General features: G+C 37.6%; 1 protein-coding gene across 1 annotated transcript in view; it reads right to left on the reverse strand.

Annotated features, from left to right (window-relative positions):
* TENM1 (teneurin transmembrane protein 1) overlaps positions 1-27,205 on the reverse strand; it is a 306,681-nt gene that overhangs the window by 121,308 nt on the left and 158,168 nt on the right. The window contains exons 5-10 of the mRNA XM_059482796.1: positions 21,817-22,055; positions 11,718-11,870; positions 6,398-6,597; positions 4,776-4,986; positions 1,419-1,520; positions 190-384 (exon numbers count right to left, since the gene is read on the reverse strand). Coding sequence (XP_059338779.1) covers positions 190-384; positions 1,419-1,520; positions 4,776-4,986; positions 6,398-6,597; positions 11,718-11,870; positions 21,817-22,055 — 1,100 coding nt within the window. The remainder of the gene's footprint in view (positions 1-189; positions 385-1,418; positions 1,521-4,775; positions 4,987-6,397; positions 6,598-11,717; positions 11,871-21,816; positions 22,056-27,205) is intronic.

Below are 27,205 nucleotides of genomic sequence, written 5' to 3' on the forward strand. Positions count from 1 at the left end.
TACCTTTACCTTTGAGAAACTTCTATTTAACATTACTTTCTGTCAGACAGTAAAGGCAGTTTTGAGAAAAATAGTTCTGCTTCACAGAAAGCTAATCACATCCCTGTGAATTTTTAACTACCTTAAACCAGGTGGAAATTAAAGACAAAAATCAACCCTCCTGACCATAGAGAAGGAAATTTCACAAACCTTCCTCACAAATCTCTCCTTTGTATCCGGGGACACAGATGCAGACGCCCATGATGCAGGTACCATGGCCAAAGCAGGTTGGATCAATACACTGCTCTTCTGGAACATCACACTCTGCACCTTTCCAGCCATTTCGACACACACAGTGACCTTTCTCATATTCTCCATTTCCACTGCACAGCACTGGACAGGAATCTGAAGAAGGCAGATTGACCTTTTTAATGTATTTACATACTTACATAGATTAACATTTATTGCATTTATCGTTCTGTAAAATTGCTTTTCCACTCCAGCTCCTCAATTCTTCATTTGGTTCAAGGGTTGTCACAGAATGAAATCTCTGAACTAGGCAGTACAGCAGTAATACAATGTCTTTGTCTCCTCAGTCTCTCTTGTATACCTTAATTTTGACCAGAAATGGGATATCCTAAAAGATAAAACCAACTCTCCCCTTGATTGGCCTCTGCAGAAAATTTGCAGGGGTGCCTGATTTTCAGTAAGATTAATATTTATTTCCTGTGAACTGAAGCAAGATCCTGCCTTTTTCTTCTAAGAAGCCTTAATATAATTGAAATTGTAGCCATTGCTGATCTGTATGTAAACCAGCAATGTGGAAGCTTACTTTTACAATCCAGTATCAATTTCTGAGCCAACTGAGTCTTAAAAAAATAAATCCTACATTTGAGGAGACATTGGGAAATCATGAGAATTTCTGGACATCACATGCAGTGGATAATGGATAATACTGACAGAGATATCTGAAACAGAAGTAAGCTCACTTAACATGCTTTTTTGCCTTAATGCTAGAAAACCACCTCTAAGCTGCTTTAGGTTTCTTATCTGCACCCTATTCAAGTTAAGACTACAGAAGCATTTGATTTACTTATGTTTTCTCCAAAGTGAAACTGTTTGTCACTTTTAAGTAGCAGAAAACATTATGCTATGCTAACCACCTATTAAAAATGTATTTTACATTCACAGACAGGATGCAAAGGTGGATGGAGGCACCTATTAAATTTGAAAGTCAGGGAGGGAGAAGTGGTTGATCCGTGTTAACTCAAGTACAGCATAAAGAAACTTTCCACATGTGTGCTTGTACTGTATCTGCCATCTGGCTGGAAAAAGGAATTTAATCTCCTTTAATCACTTTGAATCTTTGCAAGCCCAGCAGTCACACACCATAATCATGATCCCTGTCATGCACCATGGGTCAGTTAATATGAGATTACCTTTTGCACAATCAGGACCAAGGAATCCTGGGAAGCAGTGGCAGTGGCCTGAGATACATTCTCCATTCCCATTGCAATTAGTAGAGCAGTCATCCAGGATTTCTGTTTATTCAGGCAATTGTGCACAAAGAAAAACAGAAATTGGTTAAATTTGAAATGAATGGCATCTTCACCTCACTCTGCAGGACACATCTCAACATACAAATAGGTGCAGAAGCAGTAAAAAGCCTATTTTCATTCACAGGGAGCATAAAACAAAACTCCTGTTCAAGCAGCTTACAAATATTTATTAGATTTTTTCTTGACAGCTTTGAGATAACAGGTGCATCATTTATATTACAACAAAAAGCTTTTAAAGTAAATGTTCATGTAAAATTTACCACCATTAAAAGCACTGCAGGAACCTGAGCATTTGCTGAAAAATGTCCACCTTAAACACTTTTTTTTCTTGCGGAAGTAATTTGTTTGAAACCTGTTTATAGAGTAAATTGCCTTCTATCGTGTTCATTTGAACCATGTGAATTGAATCCCTTAGAGAAGTGTAGGATTTCCACTTCTATACAATCAGATAAACAAAAAAATAATCTTTTGTACAGTGATGAAATTCAATGTGATAAAGAACTAAGAACTAGATTTGAAGGGAAAAAACCCCACCTTCAGTTCTGATCTTAAACCTGCCCATGTTTTATCTCACAGCTTTGGATATTAAGCCACTTAACCTCACACATCTGAGGACAGGCTCCTATCTGTACATGGATTAGCTGGTTCCAATTTACACATGTATTTCCTACAGGAATGCAGTGGATTCACTGATTTCTATGGATTTTCCATAAAGAATATAAAGTAAATGGAAGCTAAGATGATCCTTTGTGGGGAGCAGGTCACTGTCAGACCAGCTCCAGGACTGAGGGGCTCTGCAGCCCATGCAGGTGCTGGATGGGAGAGGGGCTCTGGAGCCAGGGGAGCTGGGACTGTCCAAAGGCCACATCCACTAAGAGATGTGGTGAAGTACCCCTGGCTATGGAAAATAGGAAACTTGACACCTTTCCCACAAAATAATTGAGGAGAGTGAATAAAAATCAGATATACAATTAATAAAAAAAATATAAGTGTGTATATATATATATATATATATATTTATATTTATATTTATATATAAAACTGATATAAGAATATTTTGATCATTATGGACACTTAGATAAGGATAAGCTCCTCTTGAAAGCTCCTATGGTTATATGAATTCATTCTTTTCAGGCTATCAGTTTTTACCAAAGAACAGACATTTGATATGCATCTGTTCACCAGATATCCACAACCTGTACACAGATGTCTGTTTCAAAGTTAAAAACCAGCTCATTTTTAGAATGAAGTTTTTTTCACAGAAATGTTGGTCATTACTAATTTGGTTATATTAGTTATATAATAGTTATATTACTGTTCATTATCAACTCTTTTATTGCTCTGTGTGCACTTGCCTGCCTTCTCTCAGTTTTCCTAGAATCACATGGCAAATCCCTACATTGACCTGAAGAATGAATGATTTTAGAAGCTATTTCCCCTCTGTGCAATGCCCACTTTGGGCTGCCCTTTCATGTCACATTTTGCATGCAATTTACCCTCCTCAGGAAAGTCTGATCAGAATTTCAGTAAAAATCAATTTTGTACATAACTAACACAGAGCATCTTGAAATACAATCTGACAGATGCTGATGAGGGGCATGGCTGGTTCTCAGGAGCATTTGGCAGAGATGCATCCAAGCTCTTGCTCTGTTCTAAGGGTTTCTGGTCCTGGCTGATTCCTTTGTTGGCAGAGATGTCAAATATGACTAGACCAGTCTGGGTAAGAATAAGAAGAATGCCTCAAGGATATAGATTTTTTTTTTTTTTTTGTGGAAAAGAAGAAACAATCAAGTTATGATGCACAGAAAACCAGGAGAAGATGATACACAGGTTATGAAAAGACAATAGTTGGCAGTATGCTCAAATGCACAAGCAGTAGAGCCTTGCAGCAGCATGAACAGACTTTTTCCCAAAAATATCTTCCTGCAGGCATTTTGAAGATGAAGCACAAGGATTCCTGCCTGCACTGTGGCTCACACACTTCCCCCTTTCATAGTCTCCTCTGCTTATTGGCCACAGAGGGGATGGAACATGAATTAAAGTCTGGACATTAATTTCATTTTTGGGGTGGGGGGTGTGGGGAAGGGGAGGAGTAGAAGTTCTGCTACTAAATGAAATATTATTTAAACCCTCCTGTATAAACCCTGCTGTCTTACAATAAAAATAAACAAGGGATCAGGAATTTGGACACTGGACCGGTTTTATGGTCTTTGTAGAGCATCTGCAAAGATGCTTCATAAATTGCCTGACTCTTATTTTCTCAGATGGAATTGAATAATGGCATATTTTCTTGTAGAAGTTCAACTTTTCTGAACAGCGCAAATATGACATTTTTACACCAGAACCAGTCATTACAACTCTATCTCAATTTCTAATTTTTTTCTTCTATGCAAGTCCTTCAGAATCTGGATATTTGAATCATACTGTCCTGCTCTGCAAGGTGTTTACCACACAGTAAAAATAGTATCCACTTGCTCTCAAGAGCAGATGGCACGTCCATTACTAGTAAAGACATCTTGCTCAACATATGGTAGAACAGGTTAACTAAAGGGTATAGTGGTTAAAGTCTTGCAGCAAACTGAGACTGTCATAAATACAACACTTCCTAAATTTAAATTCCAAAAAAGCCCTATGTGGGAGGACTGCTCACTCACAACACCTACATCTGCAAACACTTGCTCACCTATGCATGTTAAAAAGGCAGGAGGAATCTCAAAGCTACCAGGACACTGCCTCCTGTATTTCTTCTCTGTATTCCAAACAAAATGGTGCATTTGAGTAACTGCATAAAAAACCAGCATCCATCCATCAAACAACACTCACAAACAAATCCACAAAAGATTTTCTAAATTGCAGCTGACTAAAATACTGGAAATAAAGACTTAAAGCCTGGATAATTTCTGTAGGATTTATGGCACACATAAGTAGAGAGGAAAGATATAATCTCTTTTACTTGGAAAAAGATAACACCAGAAATCATTCAAGCATTTAAGCTATCATATAAAAATCTTAACATATGAAAACTTCACACTTAATTTGATAACATCCATCTGTAATATACAAATATTGCTATTTGTCTAACATTGGCTTAACATGATGTTGCTCCACTGAGATTAATTAAACTAAGCTGAAATAAAACATATTTAAGAGAATACTTAAGAGGAGCTGGAATACATCAAACACATCTTTGCAATGTAATAATCATCATAATAATAATTATATAGTGATTTTTCTTACCAATGGCTGTAGTTAGTACAAACACTTGCTCTACTTTCTTTCCATCATTGTAGAATGCCATATGCCAAGCTCCTTGATCCATGTACTCAATGAAACCTGTCTCTTGCAGGGAAGTCAAGATCAGGTTCCTGGGAGCTTGCTGAGGCTCCTCTGAGTTTTTTGGTTCCTGTTTAATTAACTGTTTTCCATCCATCAGTTTTACAAAATCAAACTGAAATAATAATGAGCAAAAATTAACCACCTAGCAAATATTCATGAATCTAGTCTGCATGTCTCCTTCAAACATGAATTAACAGTTGAAATCTTAAGAGGAATTGCCTAAGTATTCACCAATGTAGACAGCAATTACATAACCTAGTCATTTTGGCTTAAGTTTACATATAGAAAGCATTATCATAGTTCAGAAATGTGGCATCAAAACTGGTATAACTGTTTGCTATGGCAGGGTAAAATCAGACTTGCTACACTAGATACAGCAGATTAAGTCCAAAAATTACATCTCTTCAATGGGAATAATTCCAAAATTCCCAAAGTGTAGTGCCTGTGCTATGCAGCTATTCATCTCAAATGCCAAGAGCAGATTAAAAACCTGTAGTTGTTTATCAGATTTTTAAATCCTTAATCCCCTTGATATCACTATCAGATATCAAAACCTCAATATACTTTTTCTTTATATTTAATTTTAGTAATGCAAATAAGTATATATATTTTTTACAGGAAAGTTCTTAATACCAGGTGGATGCTGACAACTTCAATGCCTGTTAACCTCAAAGCATCAGAGATTTCTATGAATCCCTGTCCAAGAAATACACATATTTCTCTAGGTTTTTTTGGCATTCTGATTTTCAGTAAAGTTCATTGTCAGCTCAATGGAAGATCCAGCTTCAATTAAAGTCAGTGACACCTGAAAGTGCATATTTCCAATGTCAAAACTCTAGTAAAAATTTTTTGAGGTTAGAGTAGATGATCTCCAGTGGTCCATTATAGACAATCTTTCCATGATTCCACATATGTTTATCACACTCTGTGGAGTGTGATCCTGCTATAAAGAAAGATTAAAAATGTACTATCCATAAAAATGACAGCTTCATATGCCAAATACATGAGGTCTAAACAAAACAGTTGAATGTGACCAGCAATATTGCATGTGACTGCTTAGCTACATTTTCTCTTGCAAAATCCCCAGGAGTATGCACTCAAAAATAATTTTGATCTTAGCAACCAGAGACAGTTTTTTCCTTTTCTATTAACTCTTTAGACTGACTGTACAATCTATTTGTTTTAAGGGAATCATATAAAAATTAAAGCATTTTCAAGTGAACTGGAATTTCATCACTTGCATGGAAGACACTGGATTTATGCAGCAGGACGGTGTGTAACTGTTCAGTCTCCCAGACAGTCACATCCCTGGGGTCACAGCTGCTGACCTGTCTGCTATGACACTGTGCTCTGGGAGAGCATGGTTTGAGATGTTGACAGAGCTCAGTAAAAAGAAAAGGATAACCAGACTGGTTACTGCCAGTCCTTCCCTCCCTCTCTGCTTTGAAAGCGTGTTTTGAACACTCCTGTCCACTGCTGATTGAAAATCTAAGTGTGATAGAATCAGGATCATTTCCAATTACCTGAGTGTGAGTAGGTGGGATGTTTCTTCTGCCATAAATCCCCAGCAGAGAATCCTTTGCCAGTGAAATGTTGAATTTCAGGTACACGGGGTGATGTATGGTAATTTGGAAGCGCCAGAATAAGCCAGGTGGGATGGTCTGCATAACCTGTGCTCCAATCTCCACTTCTCCCGTGTCTATGGCCCGGCCCTTCTGAAACACTGATTTTCCAGAAACAAACAAATAGCCAGTTGAGTATTTACAGAAGAGAGAAGGCTACAAGGTATAAACATGCCTTAGATATATTGGAATATACAAAAATCAACTCCTAACACCTTAATTGCATTTTTTATTCAACAAGTCAGAAAACACAAACAAACATGAACAACATATTTCCAACAAGTCTCACAGCATATTTTTTGTCATGATTTTTGCTGATTATGAACACTTTACTGATTATGAAAAGGTAGAACTGCTGCTGTGTAAACCATGGTCTTTGCCCATCAACTATGCAACCAAAACACATTTAACTGCGAGTACACAGAGCGAGGACAGTGGGAAATTCTCCCTCTGGCACAGATTTCTGACTGCTGCTGAAGGGACATTGCAGAAGCTACACAAATGGTCCCCAGTGAGGACAGAAAATCCATCAAGCATGGTAGTTCAGAGCCCCTCTCCAACCCAGATTTCTATTAATCACCATTCCTAATGGTTTTATTATGGTAGTGTTAATCTAGTCCTGAAGAAGTGAAGAACATCTGTTCTGGCTTGGTATTCACGAAAGCATAATAGGGGAGTGAGGATAGGCAAAGGCACTCTGAAGATAAAACTGGCATAATTTCATAATGCTGGACAATAAATTTGCAGACATCAACAATGTGTACCTTCACACATGTGTGTGAGAGTGCTGAAACACAAAGGGAAATGGAAAGCATAAGGAAGACTCTGCCAAACTAAATTGGAGCTGGCTTGCTTTTCTGGCTTATATCACGATCTTTATGTTTTTTACTGCCTGTCTGTGATCAGCATTGTGACATGCTGCAAATCCTGACCCAATCCTGCTAACATTTGAGCTAATTCCACTGAAAGGTTTGTAAAACTCTCTTGACATTTCCATACTCTGAACTAAGGTAAAAGCAGGATAGTGTGTGGCATTAGAGGACAAGTCAAGAGAAGACTGAATTCAGCAGCCATACCCATCTATGTTTCATTTCATTCCAGAATCACAATGAAAAATAACCAGGAGCAAAGTGACTGGAGCCTCACTTTTTACAATACATGGATATAAATATCTAAACCAACATAATATACGTGAAATTTTATAAATCACCCCTGGAAAAGAAAACAGCAGCAGCAAAGCTAGGGCCAGCTTTTGCCTGAGTGTGTTAATAACAAAGCCCCTCTGTGGGACCTTACATAGGCTTTAACTAGCGTAGGAAGTACTTAGCATTCTTAATGAATAGAGATTTAATTTACAAGGCAGGAGTAATTCTCAGGGCACCTGATCTTCCAGCTTTACAGCTGCTTTGTGTCATCAAACCCACAGCAAGAGTGACGGACTAACTTATAACACCTCACCATGTAAATACATCTATTTTTAGAGTAGGAACTTGCAATATAGTACTCTAAAAATACACCACTTAGTTTTTGAGTTAAAATATTTCCAAATTGCTACTTGAACAATGCTCAAGATGAGACTACTTCTGCCCAACTTGCTTCATAGAAAAAATTTTGAATGTTGAGTTTTGAAAAGAGAATTAAACTTTCTCTGTTGTACAATGAAAGTGGATCCCTTTCCACCCCAATCCATAAAAGATCCTACTTGGCTTATGTAAATTTAAAAACCTTCTCCCCTATTTCCAATACTCTAGAGATATTAAATCTTAAAGATTCTTTGCAAGCAATTACCCTGGGTTAAGTAAAACACTATGGGTTTTTTTGATGATATTGATACTTGGTAATTAATATGATTCAATTACAAGACAATAGAGCACTAAGTAAAAAGTTAAGGATACAGTATGATTTTTGAAGTTAAAGGCATTACTGGTCAGTGTTCAAGGTCTTTAACATACAGTAGCTACTTCTTGTACTTTGGAGTGAGAAGGTCTGTTTCCTTGTTGAAAGGAAAAAGTGTTATGTTGTCAGTCTGGCTGAATTCTCACTAATTGATTTAATCAAATTATGCTGAATATTATATTAGCGTTGCGATGTACCTTGGGAGTTTTTCCACATTTGGCTGAATACCTTTGCTTTAGCAATAATTTAATATAAGCTTAAAAAACCCAGATGCACTTATATGTACATATATCTCATCCCTTGGGAGAGAAGTGCAGGCTGCTGTTCACAATGCTAACAGGAAAATACACATACTGTCTGCCCCTACTGATAGGATGCAGCCACAGAATCCCCACCTTTCAAATGTTAATTTTCCACACAACCACAGAGAATGGAAAGGCCTTTGTAGGAGTCATGTCTGAAATGCATATTTTCATCTTCACTGTGCCACTCTGCTTTCTTTACAGAAAAATAATTTAGCTTTGTTTCTGTGTTTAGTTGAACTAAGCAGGTATTTGACTGTACAAAAAAGGCACCTGAAAACACACTCCTCACAGACTATGCTTGTGTACTTTTTTGCTCTTTCTTGAAAAAGTCCAGAATAAGCTTTTAAAGTTACAGCACTGCAATACAATTCTGCTTTTGTTGTAAAACCAATTTTTTTTATGACAAAGTATCATTTAATTATCTATATTCAATTCCTTGTACAGGTCCAATCTTGCCAACTGGGGTATTAATTCTCCCCTATGCTTTCTAAGCACAGTTTCCTCAGAAGTCTAAAAGAGAAGATAGATTCCTAATCACAGCTTTCTCTTGGCTTCAAGAAAGAAAAACTCTGAACAGCGTGGTGCCAATTACCTCCACAAGAATATACCCACATGCTTATTACTACTGATCCTGAAACAATCAATTTCCTTGTACTCCCCTGATAAATACCAGCATCAATAGGATATCTGACTTTTTAATCACATTACTACATATTAAAATGTTAACTCGTGTTAACTCATAGCTGTGGGTCAGTATGTTATAAGGTGACTTCTGGAAGAAATTTGACTTCCTGGTTTAAATGATTGATTTTCATTAAAAGATTAGTTTAAAAGACACTTTCAAAGTCTGGAAAAGCATTCTGTACTGCTGCATTGAGTTAGGAAAAATGTGAGGTCACCAGTATCTGACAGCAGTTATTTATTCCTGTGAAATTACATCAGAGGCTTTAAGTTTACAGGCAAAGCATCAACTTTCTGTGGTTCCTGCTGTAGGGAAAGGAGTTTCCAAGTCCTCCTTTTCATCACTTCTAGATGGAGAATTTGTTAGGAGGACTGGGAATAAAATTACTGATATATATTAAAAGTTATGGAGAGAAAAGAAAATGAGCAAAGACTAGCTAGAGTCAGCCTATGCAAGTACTAATTCCACATAATTTTCCTTGTGTTTTCCCAAGTGTATACTCCTTGCTATCTTAAACTCTGGATTACATGTTACCCCCAAAATGTGAAAGGGGCCAAGTGAGACAACAGTGCAGATCTATTCCTGACCTCTGAAACTGCTGGATAAGCCCTCAGTGAAATGGCTCTGCTAGCACAGGACTCTGCTCTTTAGTGCTGTGGGGGAGTTGTGTAGCTCCACTAAAACCCGGGATTTCCAGGGGCAAGGCAGGTGGTCTGCATTTTTACCTACTTCACTCTTTATTGACTTGCATATTCTTTTCTCTATTCCAACTATCTAACTTTGAAGACTTCTGATGTTTTTGATGGTTTTTTACACATCCTTCTTTGGAAACCAAATGCATTGGAAAAGCTTTTATTATATCTGTAATACATTGACAAAATGATTTAACACAGTTGAGGAGAACTATTTGAGGCATTCTCCATGGTGCACCAGGACAAAAATACAAAAGTGTATAAAACATTTTCTACAACTCATTCTACAATCCATTCTAAGGGATGAAATAATGGAAAACAACATCATTGTCTCCTTACATGTATTTCTATTGTTCATTTATCTAATATGATCTGTATCCAGTTGTGCCACACTGATTTGCAAGATTATTGATGTGTGGTGTAATCTTCCTCCTGGAGGGCCTGGTACAACAGTGTTCCACTTTGTTGCCTATTTTCAGCCATGGATCTTACCCAGAACACACAAAATCAGATCCCTGCTCTGCTCTAAAATTTGAAAGCTCTGTAAGTCTCCTATCACTGCAGAGCTACCAGTACAATTTCACTTTTCTCCTAACAACTGGAAAGATTAGGTTTCATATTCCACTCCCATTCACTTTGATCTGATCTGATTTATCCACGTTTTCTGTGTACCATAAAAAGAAATGGGAAGGCCATTTTCTTTTTATGGTCAGAAAGCATTGTCATGATGGCTGATGGGAAGCACGGGCCAGAGCATGTGACTAGTACTGGAGCAGGTGATCAAACAAAAAAACCCATCAAATAACAGGACTTAAGAGGAAGGAATTGCACATCTCAGACAGATCCTTCTCTCTGTTTCACACCCTGGCTGCACAGCCCACTCCTTTCCTATCCTAGCTCAGGCACTTCAAGAGCTCTGGTTCAGCCACTTCCTTGGCAGAAGATGATTTGCATTCTTTAACAAAGCCATTTTCTGCTGCCATGAAGGACTGATGTGGCTGGGCTGTGCAGGTGACAATCCCTGCAGTGGGCACAGGGACACAGCGAGCTGCAGAGGGAGGTGGGAGGGCAGAGCAGGGCTGTGCCCCTGGCAGCAGGGAGCTGCCACACTGGCTCAGGCATTTTGTGAGAGCTGTTGGGAGATTCCTGGGAGCTGATTCACTGTGACTGGGTCAGCTGGGATGTGACAGGATGCTGTGCTTTAGCTTAAACACCAAGAACTGGATGCTTTGAAAAGCATTAAGATTTCTACTCTTCTGCACTTCTGACCTGTCAATACAAGGAGGTTCCCTTTGCCTGAGACTGACTTTGGTCTGCAAGACAGGCACAGTGTCAAGCCCTCTGCACAAGAGGGAAGAAGCAAAATATGGTCTCCCCTTCCTTGTCTCAAGACAGAAGTCAAACACTCTCATCTCTTCTCTCACTGTGCTACTGAACGTTCCTTTGCTAATGGGCTGGGTGCTAATTTCAGAGAGAGTTCTGCTAAAGGAACCTATCTGGTTATGGGATTTTCTTATCTGTTTTAAAATTATACTAAAGAAGATAGAACCTGAACTGAAAATACTGTCAAAATGTAGAAAATACAGGATCTGAAGAGCAGTAATGTTTAACAATCCATCATCTGCCTCCTTCTCATTTACACTTACCTTTTTTTTCCGTTTTATCTGAAGCTTTTCCACCGATTGGTGAGTAAGTAGTATCCATGGATTCTGTTCCTTTATTTCCTTTGCTAACTCCATTTTCATAGAGCTGCCCTTCCACAGGCTGTAGTTGCCAGGTTAAACCAAACAAGTGTACTGCTGCAAAAAAATGAAGACCAATTAATTGGTGTCTAAACTACAGCACCTTCAGTGAGACTACAAAAGAATGCTATGACCCAGTTTCTGCAAAGTCAAGTATTACTTTATTCTGTTAGTAATAAATCAGAATTTCAAGGGGGCTAATGAGCAATTTACTATTTTACCTTAAAACTCAATGTTTAATTAGTTTCCACACTTTCTTCTGGAGCTCAGCCAGGTTAGGGTGATGCATTTCTGCAGCAATTAATGGAATTAATCGCACTTAAAAGGATAACAGTTGAATAAATTCAATATTGTGATTATAAAGCGATATATAAATATATATATTTATATTGACAATATATGTATTGTCAATATAAATATATATACATATTTTTTTGACAGATTATAAAGCTATATCAGTGTTGTCCCTCAGCTTTTGACTGTGAAAGATCTCAGATTTTGTTGACAAAAACAATGACACCAACTAAAACATCTCACTTTTCCAATCCAGTTTGAAGTGAAACTGTGCCCACTGCACTCTGAAACTCTTTCATTTAGATTAAACATTAGCAAAAACTTACTCTTACTTATTGGTTACTTACTTAACCAGACTTGGTCTAGAACTGCACTGCAGATAAAAAGCTGTCTCTACATCTAAAATATATCCAATTATTTAACAACACAAATGGACAGAAATATAGCTGTTATATGTACAAGGAAAATGACTAAATAATCCTTTTTAGAAGTCATAAACTAGCTTTATTGCTATATGCAGAGGCTGCCTACTCTACTTTGCCTGCAGAGCCATTCATGTTTTCTGCTTTCCCTTCTTTCTTTCTGATCTGAGGCCTTGAAGGATGGCAGGAGAAAGATAGCAACAGAGGATCTTATTTTAGTACAACATGACAGTACTGCAGTTAGTCTAGACAATTGCTTAGGTCTTAGTGAGAAAGGCAAATTATTCCAAGGAAGAGGTTGCCTTAGCATTGAAGCAGCTCAGCAGGGAGGACTGATGACTCATTAAAATATGGATTGAGGATGATCCCCACTGAGGAGCTGAAATTGTCACATGAAGAGCAAAGCCTGAGCAGCAGCTCTTTAGCCACATGCAGCAATTTGCACTGAGTAGGATCTGCCCACAGTGGGAGCCTAAAAGGCAGTATATTTGCTCTTCCTGAACCATGCAGGAACCTCAGAGTCTCCCAGGAGAAATAAGTGTGATCTAGAATAGGTCTTGCATTAAGAAAGTACAGGGTTTTATTCTGCACTTGTACATACTTCAAGGAAAATATCTCAATACAACCAGAAAACTTGGAGTCCATTTCCCATGTGTTTGGTCACAAGTCTCCCTTGCACACTGAAAAGTTAAATTATAAAAATTCAACAAAATCCCCAAGCCTTGAGTGGATTCCTGCCCAGGGCTTGGGAACACTACTACAAGAATGCAAAGCTGCCAAACTACAGTCATTAATTCCAGATCTGTGCACTCCAGAGTCACCCAACTACAGATACAAGACCCAAATCAAGCAAATGAGAGCATTACTGCTGAATTAGTGAGGTGACAGTATTTGAGAGAAATTTACTGCATCTCAAACCACTGACTCACCATCAGATCTGGACTCTGGAGACTGGGCAGCACATACCCACTCCTCAGAAGAGGTATTAGAAGGATCCTTCTAAGCTTTCTGGTTTCAGTGGTGAGATCTCAAGCCTGAATTGCTCCATATTCTATGGTCTTGAAATCACCAAGGGACCATGATAATACTTTGAAAAGTGTCTTGCAGTCAGATCACACAGTTAAGGTCTGAGTTTTGAGATTCTTACTGTGAGACAGATCACTGCCATGTACAACAAAAAGCAGCCTTGACATCTCTAGAGTAAGTGCTCCTGACTTGAGCTTCTGGACGTCATTATTATTTAAAGAGTCATTAACAAAAAAGAGAACACAGTTCAATGAGACTGATAGCTAATGAATGCACATTTCATTTATACTAATGCAAACAATTATATAAGCACTTGAAACAGATTACTGGAAGCAAAACTCAACTGCCCACATCAATAATAAGCTTTTAGTGGTTATGGAATCCTGAATATGATATTGTTTCTTTCTTACACTATTCCCATTGTTGTTATTATTAATTTCCTACGACAGCATTTGCACATGCTGCAGAGGGTAGGTCACAAAGCCAGGGCTGAATGTTTTCCTTGGTGCATGCCCCTGCTCCATCACACACTCTGCTCACATTATCATCCACTCAACAATTCCAGTCCTTTACTGGCTTTGTCTTCCCTCAGGCTGGGGAAGTGCTGTTGTTTTTATAGCTTGTGCCAAAGCTTGGCAAGCTGCAAAACGATCTGTATCTACGTCTGACAGTCAGCTTCCTCCCTGGAAACACCAAGTGTGTGGCACAGAGGATGGCTCTGCCAGCTCGGATGTCTCATCCCCAGGAGCTGACACGGGGCACCGGACTCGGCTACACAATGGGCACCTCTGAGGGCTGTACAGCAAAGCACATGGCTGGGAAAATAAGAGCTACATGAACTGATCTGAATGAGTTCAAACACTGCAGAAACCCAGTCACCTTGCAGTCTTAAAACCATTCCAATTTTTATTACAATAATTATAGCTATTGAGAAGTTACCTTCAGATCCAGGTGACAGTCTGGGACTAACCAGAACACAAACACCCGTGAAGGCATAAATTCTGAGAGATACTTTATTTAGAAGTTAATTATAGACATTTATTTAGCAGACACAGAGCCCTCCCTAACCTCTTCATTTCTGTGCTACTTTTCTTTTACCCAGGGTATACAAAATTCCCATGGAGCTTTTTTCCTACAACATATGTACAGTTATTTCACCAAATAAGATTACATAAAACTTTCAAATCTCCATCTCTCAAATCTCTTTAGAAATAAGTAGGCATGTACTGAATTTCATTAAAAAGCTCAAAAGAACTTCTCTTTTGAGTTATTTGCCCTTTGATTTTTTTTTTCTATTGGATTTCTGGCTTTTACAAAAAGGGGCACAGAAAATGCTGCGCAATTCAAATGTGGGCCACAATGTCATTTCCCCCAGCATAAATCCATTTGCAAGGTTCTCAGCTGTATTTCCCATGTGTAATGCCCAGGTGTAAGCTCCTACTCCACAGAACAAATAGGACATGATACCATCACTCTGTCTAACTTAGCCTAACTCAGGGCTGGGTAAGGAGGAGGGAGATTCACTTTCTGATCAATGTCTCTGCACTTTCCTCCAAGCTCAACCTTCTGAAGACCTTGACTGCATCACCCTTGAGGGCTGACTAACAGTATGAAACCCACCATTAGGGCTAAGGATGCATTAGATGACGCAGCTCAACTTCACACAGAACAGCCCTTGAAGTTTGATGACTACACTTACATTACAGAAGGAGCAAAAGCTACTCTGGCTCTCCCTATCTGGCATTCCAAAATATTTCTGCAATCACCTACCCTGTATTTTGCAGCACCTAAAACACTTCAGGTACTGGTGGGGTGTGTAAAATCACAGCTGAGCTGCTACAGTTCCAGGCAATACCCAAGGGCCAGCAGACAAATGGAGATGAAACAGCTTCTTAGCTGGCATGATTGCAAAATTCACACTCCTGTTAGGAGGAGCTGTGGTGAGTCAGCAGGAGCATCAGACACTAACTTCCATCAGCTGGCCTAACCAAACCTCTCCTCTGACAGCTGAGTGCAATATTCTCCCTGCTGGGAGGAACTGCACTCATCTGAAGAGATATTCTTTCTTGGCTTGCCTGAACATCCAGTATAGTCCCCTGTAAATAATTACATCATTACTTTCCTCTGTACAATCTATGAGTCGCACGTTGCCATGACCAGAGTTGTACATTGCTTTCACTGAGGTGATCTGGAGGCAAAATTAATCTGAAGGCAAAATTTGATCCTCTTTACATAATGTGGGGAGATGGGGCTTGTATGATGGATACTACCATACCTCTATTTCATTTATATTTTATTAGATAGCCCTTATAAATTCAAAGTCTCTGATAAAATTCTAATACAAAAGTTGGCACAGATTTTTTTTTTTTTTAACATGCATTATGAATGTTATGGCAAAAGCTAAATTTGGAGGAGTCTGTAGTCAGTGAAGAAACTGGAGGATGCCACAGGATCATAATGAACCTAAATGTTTTCCTCAGCCACGCTGCCCTGGCCAGGCCACACCGTGGAGCTGTGCAGGGTAATTTTAAATGACCTCTCTCTAGTACAGAAGATCCTAGTCATAGTACAGAGCTTTTCTTAGGTAAATTATTGTGCTTCTTAGGTAAAAAAAAATAAAAATTATTAGGTATAAAACAGATCTCTTGCAGAAAAAGACATATTTAAGGCCTACATCATCTAACCTTTCAATAAATTTCTTTCATGGAATCTCTCAGCAAAGAGATGAAAAGTAAGTGTAACTTTATGCTGCCTAAGGGACTTTCCCCACTCAGAGGCAGGTTTCTGTTGCTTCATATTACTGCTGTAAGTAAAACCAGTAGGGCCATGTTCAGAACAAAAGCTTGGGTCTTCATCTCTGAAGTAACTGACCAGATCACTTATTTTGTTCAACATTTAAACAAAAAAACCTGAGAGTTCCAGACTGACTACCTCAGTCCCCACAATTCTACTGCATACTCAGGTAAATATCCACAAAAATACAAGCAATTTTTTCAGAACTCGCTCTGTAAACTGGATTAACCTGCCATCTGCTAGGAAGCCAATGATCTAATTTAATTTATTCTTATCTACCTTCTGTGTAAGCACAGCTTGTCAACTCCGGTGCTACATGTTTGGCAGAATGTGAATAAGAGCCTTGGCTCCAGTGCAAAAGAGACACTCAGTAGTGAGGAGACATCAAAAAAGTCCTGTGCAATAAGTACTTACTACCTGCAAGATGAACTTCAAAGGACAAAAAATCCTGCAAATGTGAAGCCCCTCCAAACTGCTGACCTCCACTAAAGGCTTCTGTTTAGCTTTCTCTGCTTTTTTACAGAATCTCAGAAGATCATCCCCCTGAAGTCCAGACTTCAGAAGAGCTGTTATAGAATGTATATCAGCAGCTGACTACTTCTTCTGCACCTGATCTAAGTGCCAGAAAATTATTTGTTTCTGTAACTGCTAGCAGGTTCTGTTTATAAAACTGGATTTCACTTTGGCATAAAGCCACAGATGCATCAGTGTCTCAGTTCCTGTAAAGGTGAATTAATGAGAAAAATACCTGGACACAAGAGCCAGAATCTAAGTTTTGATCATGACCTTCAGAAGAGGTGATCTTCTGTAAGCTCATTTTATAAATAAAATACCATTTCATTCTACTGTAAACAGATTTCATAATTTGAGACTTTAAATATTTGATTCAGCCTTCAGATTATTTTTTAAAATAGATATTAAAGTGCTAAATTGTTTTGATCATGTAGGGCATTTAATAAAATAAGGACTTATTCCGTGTGTTTGTTAAAGCCATCTTAACTCTCAGCACTCTTCTTTTTCTCAAGAAATCTTACTTTTATACCTAATATATTTTTATACCTGAAAATATAACTATACCCCCCTCTCCTGCAATCCTCCTAGAGAAGGAAGTGAAATGTTGGTTTCATTTTTCATTACCAAGCCATATTTTATACTTAGGAACAAACAAAACCTAGTCTTGGGCAGCAGTAAATGTTTCTCCTCTGAATAATTAGAGATTTGTGATAGTATCAAGCTCCTCAGCAATCCAGGAGAGCAGATACCACAATTCCCAGCTGAGACACCCTGATGAATCTGTCTCAGTGAGAGTTCCCCCAGTAAGGAGTTCAATGGCATTTCAGGGTTATGCATCTGTATCTCAATGTTTGCACAACCCTGAAATGCCTAGCACTGTTTACTATACCATTATATTCCTCAGTGTACAGCAGTATATTTTCCCCTGGATCCCTCTCTGCATAATTCCTTTTTTGTCCTGTTATACATTGTCTAAAGAGATGCAACCAATGTTATAAATTCATGCACTGAGATACATATGTCCTTAAAATTCGGTCTGGCCTTTCCCAATGTTGAAACCATCACTCCTCTCCCTTGTACATGGAGTGAGAAATGACAGGTCACAGTGTCAGGCAGCACAGAGGCTTTAATTTCCTTACCCTTCATGTGAATATAATTTAAGACCCAACACCCACCTCTGGTGCCTACTCATAAATAGTGATAATATCATGAAGGATAGGGACGACTTCATATTCATACTTGAGAATTCATTTGTATATAAAATAGTCATTTCATAGTCAGGGATGGTTAAATCCAAGAACATGAGATGCAATTTTCAGAGGCACTGAACATTTGCATCACCTGCTGAAATCAATAGGAGCAGTGGGAGCTCTGCACCTTTGATCAATAGGACCAGTGATTTGCAAGTCCAAAATCAGCTGCTGATAAAATGGTGAAGAATCATGGAAGAAAAATCCTATTCACTAATGGGCTAAAAATAACTACTAAATGAGCAGCCACAGCACCCACTCTACTGGGCTTAAAGGAAATGACGTGGTGTTGCAAAAAACCAAAAGAAATTCTGTATTTCTTATTCTATCTCTTGTATTTGCCTAATTTACTCTTGAATTTTTAGCAAGACTCTCAGGCAGAGCAGGAGCTGCTGGTGGAGCTGCTGCAGCCCCCATGCACGGGTGAGAGGCACCAACATCACCTCCCTGAGGTGTGTCCCAACCGCTCACCTGCCTCACTGCCCACTTGTGGGCAAATTCAACAACCTTGCCCAGATTTACGTGATTTACATTTCTTAACTCATAGGAAAACAGAAAAATGAAAAACAAAAATAGGTAGGACTTTTCCCATAGAAAGTAATTCAACAAATTTACAATTACACCTCCAACAGTCTGAAGACCAAACATGCACTTTATGAAATAAGGTTTTTTTGGAGTAACTACTATCTATGACTTTAGAACCTATTCACAGAGATTACTCCTGTTGAAGTGAAAATACGAGTTTTTCTTAATAAACTAAAGATTTTCAATAAATCTTCTGTTACACAACCATCAACAGTGTTCTATAATTTCCTTACTGTCCATATAATAGTCAAATTTATTTAAGAAAGGCCAAATAGTAAACACAGCAATTATAGGCCAAAAGAAGATTAATGGAGAAATATTATTTTTTTAACTGAGTAGTAGTTCAAAGGAGAGAAAATACAGAAGAATTACATGTTCTTATGTAAAAGCTTTGCTATTGAGTCTCACTGATAAGAGGGAAAGGATGAAAAATAAAAGAACAAAATCATTTTCCTAGTTTACCTTTTGATTGAATAGAAATCACAGCTTAGAGCACTCTGGCAGAGGTCTCAGTTCATTACAAATGTAAGAGCCACTTGTAAATTTTGATGTGGAATAAGTTTCATGTCTCTAAGACTTTGGAGATGCTCTGACTTGAGGCTGAGATTTGGGTGTCATTTTAAAAGTAATGTATACCTTAAGCATTAAATGGCAGTGAAAAATACTTAAAAAAGAAGAACATTTAAGTTTTTAGATAAGGAGAAGAAAAAGCTTGATGTTAAATTTTGATCAACACTCATTTGACCTGAAATTGTAGTTCATGCTAAGTTAATGCAGGCTATGTCAAAAAATACAATGATGAAAACAATTTTGCCTTTTAGAAGTCTCCATTATTTTTCCAATAACAACTGCTGAGCTGATCACAGGTTAAGTTTGGTCTTAAAATTAAAATGAGTTTTGTTTTACAATGTAGGCCAATGTCTGTTGTGATTGCTCAGACACAACTCTGACTTGAAGAAAACCTGGTGGAGTGAGAGATCTGAATCATGGTGAGCAAAGAGAAAACATTTGGGGGAGTGAATTTTAACTTCAGTGTGACATACAGTCTGAATTCCTGTATCCAACTATTCATTTAAAACATGCACACTTAAATTTTTGATGTGAAAAGATATGCAAATATATAAGCCTACAGAGCCAGTGAACTCTGGAAACAGTTTACATGCTATGATTCAAACCCAGCAGAAGGGAAAGAATGTAGGTATCTGAGTCATAAAAAGAGACCATAAACTTATCTAAATATTTAACCAACCAGAAATGGGCAGAGGGAATATTTGCTTGGAATAAGCTAACTAAGACTACCTGCAACTCAAAAATTTCTGGGAAAAAAAAGAGTAAATAATGGCATCCTGAAATTTTTTCTGAATTAGAACTCCTGGTTCAAAAATTCATATTTTTTCCATAGAAAACATAAATAGAAATGGTAATAATTTATAAAATGCAAAGACATTTCCATTTTACCTGCTTCTGTTTAACTAAGGAAAACATGCTACATCCTTGTGCTACCATGACATGACAAACAGACACATCTACAGGAGAGTCACACAGAGCTCTTTAATTCATGGTGACAAGGAGTGCTTCCAGCCTTCTCAGGCTGATGACATATAGCAGTATATCCCCAGAAAGTTACAGAAATTTCAGTGGCAGACTTGAAATCTAAACAGGGATGAAAGAGGCAGTGCTTCAATCCAGATAAAATCTAAATGGTGTGGGTGGGATAAAATGTGCAGCAAACAGATGAGGCTGCAAAAATGATACAGCCTGTCCTAACCGAGGGCATATGCTCACCAGCTGTTATGTAAATCTGCAATTAATGGAGCTTACAAGATCCTCAGGTGCTTTCAAATCATCATGCACCAGAAATACTCAAATCTGCTTTCCCATATGCATTAGGTGAGGATGCTAGGAAAAAAATCCCTCCTGATGAGCATCTTGCTGACAATCACCAGAACTTTGTCACTATGGGACTGAAGAAAACCTCAGTGGGAGACAAGAAATTATTGAAATTTTAGTAATTTTCACTACAGATAGAGTTATTCAGACAGTATAGAAAATCAGTGGCCATTTATCATTTTGGAGGTATCTGTACTTTTATTTCTGTCGAATTTTACCCAGTATGTACTGCACTCTTTCAGGTAAACCTGGAATTATTCCCATTCAAGCTATAGGGTATCAGGAATACTCTGGCTCCTACCACCTGTGAACTGCCATCTAAAACAACAGTCTAAGAGTGTGTGAGAGAAAAAAAAAAATTACATTTCCCTTTGTTTACAGAAGCCACAGTCACATTCTTAAATTCTTCACACAGAACGTTCTTCAATATTTTCAATTCAGATTGAAAACTCAATGCAATAATTAAAGTTCAGGATAAATGTTATGCAGGAAACCAGAAAGAATTGCTCTCCTATGTATGCTTGTAACCACATTGACTTCAAGCAACCTCCTAAACACCTATCCTCCAAAAAGAAAAAAAAAATCAAATAAACCCCAAACCTGAGGAAGCCCTTTCTAGCTACTCTGATAAACCTGTCCAATGTATTTTGCTAACAAAATGGCAAAGTTGGTACTGTGTAACCCATTTTTCAAACATAAATTCAATAAAGGGATACCAAAATCTATCTTAGACAACACAATATAAAATTATTTTAGAGCTAGTTGTCATTCTAGCAAATGATATAACAATTAGGAGGAAAATCATGTAAGATTTAAATGGTGATGAGACTGAAGAAATTAACTAAGGGTAGCAAGGCAAAACACAATTAAACATTACCAGTCTTTCCAAATAATTCTTTAAGAGAACCAGTGTTGTAAGGCATAATATGGAAATCAAACGTTTAAGAAAATATCGCAGCAATTAAAATCAGCAGGAGTCCCCTGCCAGTATAAACATGTAATCCTGAATAATATTTCCTTCTCTGTTAGGCAGCATCAAGGTTAACAGAGCAGAAAGCTAATGAGAATATTATGTTCAACCTTTAGCCAATCCAGTGTTTTGTCTGGCAGGATTTAAAAAGCACCAATGGCAAACATTACCAGCAAAACACGATTTGTATTAGTGCAAAGCAAGAAGACAGAGCAGAGGAGGTGAAGGAATAACTCAGCAGAGAAAGGAGCAGCGCTTACCGATGACATAGGTGAGCAACAGTGCCAGGGTCACTGTGATAGCAGTGGCACTCAGAGCTGTGCACTTCCAGTTGCAACACCTGTAAGGTTTGTTAAAAGTGAAGGCAGGTCTGGAAAAGGTACTTCTAGGAAGAGGCCTAGGAGGTGGAGAGTAAACAGTGTTGGATGTTAGGGGATAGTTCTGACTGGCTGCGCTGAAGATAGCTGAAGACCCAGATCCATGTTTAAACAGGAAGTGCCTACAAAGAGAAGACAAAGAATGATGTCGTAAAACCACTCGGTGATGTAAAAAGCAAAAGGAACTGTATAAGCACCGGATAGTATATACTGCATATAACCACATCAAATATCAAAGACAAGAAAATATGTATTTGAATACCCTCTGCAAGTTTTTTAACCACACCACAAGATGTCCAGCAATGTATAAGGGAAACAACACACCATAAATAAATTCTAAGCTAATTTCCCCACTTTTCAGAGTAACGCTGAAGGTTGTTTCTCAGGAGAGTACTGGGATCCTCCAAGATGAGCAGCCCATGTGCCTTCACACAGGTGTGACAGAGACATGGGAACTGCTGCCAGCAGTATCCCCTCCATCCACACCTAACTTGTTGATTCACCTGGAATACCCCAAAAATGCTAAAGCCAGTGCCACTGTGAACATCTATTTTTTACTATGTAATATAGGAAATAAAAAAAAAAAAGAAGTAACTAGTCACCTGATTTACAAGGATAATTCATTCTGAAGAACTGTAGTTACTATATAGGTGAGCACAATTGCTTTACTGCTCTTAATTGAGCAATTCTGAGAGCAGGTTTTATTCAAATGCTTTTGCCTACTGCAGTGATTCTCAAATATACTAAGAAAGAATTCATTTGGAGACCTATTTCAGCATACTTCACAGGACTGATTGCCTTCAAGAAAAAACAGCGAAGACTTACATTAGCACAAAAAATAAGGTACAAAAAATGTGCCTTGCAGAACAGGCTCTGGTGCAGAAGTATAGAGTAGTTTTTTGTAACAGAAAGGATGCTTTTTCAGGACTGGCAAGAGCTCTCCAAGAGAATTTAAGAAAGGTTACTTAATATTAAACAATAACTTACTGTGATATGTGCTTAGAAATTGTGGCAAAAAGGGCTAGTTCAGGGCTGACCATACCAACCACATATTCTTTCGGAAACACCAAAAGAATTTGGTCCTTCTTGCCTTTGTTTTATCTAAGGGAGCAAGCTTCTTCAGTGCCCTCTTTTCTGACAGGTGCACCTCTAAAACAGGCCACAGCATGCACCCAAAGGAGTTTAGAGCAGCTTGGTGTTCCTCTGTCTCAAGCTGAGAAAGCAAGTGACATGGTCCAGAATCTTTCAATGACAAATGTCTTTATGCCTTCAGCAAGGCACAAAAATAGTTTTTGAATGCATAAATGGATCAGCCAATCCATGCTGGGAGAACTTCTTTGACGAACACTCAGCGAAATGTATGCAGGATCAAACACTCAGGAATATGAAACATTGTTATACGGTGACATTTGACTTTAAGAATATTGTAAATACGTGTTCCTGAAATGGTAATTGCTAAAATGGTGTAATGAGTATGGTATTATGTATTTCTATTATAAAATTTTAAAAGAAAGGTTATGGTTTTCAAATGCCAGATTATAGAAAATAAAAAGGTATTACAGAGCAGTTTTATCTTTTAAACAGCCCTTTAGTTACATAAAAAAGAAAGCAAATGAGAATAAAGGTTAGCTTGCCTTGCAGTTTACAGGGCTTGTGTATCAGGAGTCTTATGACTAAACCACAAGAATGTAATTTGAGTATTAGTTACTTCTGCTTCATGAATATTACCCAAATAAGCTGCACTCAGACAAAACTGGACATCTGACCCTGACTGAGTACAGCATCCTGGCAGTGCATCAGACAACACATTCTAGTTTTCCTTCCCACTGACTTCCACAGCTGTAAATGCACACATTAGAAAGATGGCATTGCTCTGCACTTTGTAATGTTACCTCCATTTTAGTTCAAAAATTATAAACTTATATACAGTAAAATAATAAAGTCAAATGAAGTAATATAGCTGTTTACAGGACTATATAAACCTGCTTCCTTCCTATCAGGCCACGAGAGCACAGTTGGTTATTTTGGATTCAATGCTTTGCTGTCACACATGAAAGCTTCTGCAAGTATGAGAAGTTTTTTCTCAGTCAGCAGTTAATGAGATACACAGTCACTGAGACTTCTGGTAGGAAAAAAATGTCATGGCAAAATTCCTATTGATATTTAGGGAAATAGAAGCAAAATCACCACATGAAACAACACATGTTATTAGATACAAGCATATACATATGAGAAGTATGTATGCATATATATATACACACACATATATATACACAAACACTACAAATATAAAAAGTCAATTGTTCTTTGCATGCTTTACTTGTTCAAGACATAATGATAAAAACCTACTTATTTGATAATTTCTCATTTAAATTTTTTGGAAATTACAGCAAAAAGATCTGATATTGGCAGTATTGATTGTACTTTATGGTGCATAGCTCAAAGGTATCAGAGGTAAAGGGAAGGAAATGCTGAACAGAAAATTGTTATTATTACAGCTCTAACAACCTGCAATCAATAGCCAGGAATAATTTCATTCTCTTGCACGGGAATTTATAACAAAGGCTTGATGATATAGTGCTAGTGTGCAGAGGCACTTCTCTATTAGCAGCAGAGTGCACAGAACCTGGATCCAGACCACTCTCTTCTGGACAGATGAGTCAATTCACACAGAGAAGAATTTACACTGCTCTAATTTGTAATAAAACTGAGATTCTGAAGCAATGGTACACTGAAACTGAGCTACTAGTGAAATAATGCTGAGAAAACGTTTAAAAAACCCAATTGTTTACAACTTCAATTTTTGGAAGCGTATATTGAGTACCCAAAGACATTTCTATAGAATTTGAAAAACACTGGTGGCACAAAGACAAATTTCCAAAGCCAGACTGTGACTATGTTCTCATAAACTCAGATGACTCCTCATCTGTCTGAGCATACCACGGTTCCCAAAGGAGTCAGGACATGCTAAACTGTTGCTATCAATTCTATAAAATCAGGCTCTCTTTCTAAAGAGCAAAATAATAAAACCTGCAGTTCAAAAGTTTAGATTTGACTGCAGCCTGATATGTGCTTTAATATTTGATCTAAGAGAAAAGCTAAGGGCTGTGGTGGATTTTTTTTTTTTTTTTTGTAAACTAAGAACACAAGAAAAATCAGAGCATTTATAAGGGTGATTGTTAACACCACTTCTTCCAAGTGGAGAAAAACTAAATGTTCACAAAAACATCAAAAACATTCATAAACTAGATGATAATATTCTCTTAAAAAAAGAAATACAGGACATAATCTGTAAGGCATTTGTTGGTGAAATGAAAGTCACTCAATATTATTACACTGATAACTCCAATACATAAATAAATACTAAAGGCTCAGAAATAACTTCACATATAGAAGAGGCAGTTGGAATTCTTAGCTAGGACAAGGTTGGAGAAGAGTTCATTTCTTTACACACCTCTCCATCAGGATATTTCTTTATGTACTTTTGGCTCCATATCTGGAACAGCAATTTAAGTCTTATAAAAGCTTGAAGCAACATCCCAGCTGAATTCATGTGGCAATAACATAATACTATTACCAGAAAGCAGATTAACCCCACACAGAATTCTGTAATTAAATTCTGAGAAAATATTTTTATATCCTGATACTGTAGAAATGTCCCTCAATTTTGTCAAGGGCTTGGTATCACTTCTGTAACTTTTTATGCATTAACTCTGTGCCAAGCATCTGTGGGCCCACACCTTCAGTTGTTCCTTTACCATGCTTTCCCTTCCATTTCCATTAAAAATCATGAGTTTGTAAGAAGAAAAAATGAAGAACAAGAGCAGACTTGAAAGGGAGCCAACAGCTAAGTTAGAAACACAAATCTTGCTATACCTTGGCCAAAGAATTAGTCTGCATATCTCCTGGATAAACCAAGTAGGTTTGCACCTGTGTGTGTTTCACATTCAAGAAGTAGTTACCTAAAGCATTACAAATTGCTGCAAATCAATGTGATAGAAAAACTAAGACGACTTCAGTTCAATCATTGAAGTTGATCAATTTCTTTTCAACTACATTTTATAGCTGCACATAATGTATGTAATTGTGTATCTATACTGATATTTAATTGAAGTAATTCCTTTAGATGTCAACAGAAGTGCAAAGGAAATTTTTAAGAAGCACAGCAGATGAAACAGAAAAAAGGATTTTGTTTATTTGGCATAGCCAGAAAATATATAGAGATGGCAGCCAAAAGGGATTTGGAACTGATACAGTTTCCCATTTACTTTGGCAAACACTGACAAGAAGACATTGGTACCAGCCCATTTTAAGTCACTTGATATTTCCTGTGACAGTAGTAAGAAGCAGAAATTCACTCTCTCTTGGTTTTCTATCCATTTTATTCTGTACTCCAAGTGGGAGGGGAAAGAGGACACTTCTAAACTTACATAATAATCAGAATATATTTTTTTATGAATCTCCTATATGGCTCTCAACCAACTATACAGTATAAGACCAAGGCAACTATTTTATATATATATATATATATATATATATAAAACCAAGACACCCCCTTGATCACAAAGATATACACAATATACCCTCATCTTGAAAAACAACGCAGGAAAACTGTATCTGAATATAAGACATAACTTATAATTATAGATAGACCTGACCTTTAATTTTAGAGCCTTTGTTTCATCTTTCTGTGTACAAGAACTATGGGAACAAAATGGTCATGGGTGAAGATAGAAATTGCCATGAAAACTACTTATCTAATTTATTTTATAATTGTATTTTTCCATGATTTCCATCCAGAGATTTATCTTTGGGAATAGAAAGACTTTGTTAAAATTTCCTCTTTGAGCTGGACTTGCATTTTGAATCATTCCCATAGAATTGCTTCCCTGTATTCACTCATGTTTTCTTTATATGGCATCTGAAAACTGAGCAGTGCGACCCTGGATGTGAAAGGATGTAAAAGGAACCTGTGTCCCTCTCTTTTTGCCCCAGTACTGAACAAGTGATGTGATTCTGGCTCACTGGCCTGCTGTTGCTGTAGGAAAGCTAGGCCTGCTAACCAGGTGACTAAACTTTCAAGTCTGGCAGAAATCTGGGATAATAATTATATAAATATAGGATGGTGCCAAAATCAATCAACAACAGTTTTTATATTGGAACTGTTGTCCAAAATACAACTGCTTTCTGGTTTCATTTGCTATTTAATGAAGAAAATAAAATGAAAATTACCACACTGTGGACATAAATTACTCTTGCATATACCACTATG

Source organism: Ammospiza nelsoni, chromosome 15 (assembly GCF_027579445.1).
Source record: "Ammospiza nelsoni isolate bAmmNel1 chromosome 15, bAmmNel1.pri, whole genome shotgun sequence".
NCBI classification, from domain to species: domain Eukaryota; kingdom Metazoa; phylum Chordata; class Aves; order Passeriformes; family Passerellidae; genus Ammospiza; species Ammospiza nelsoni.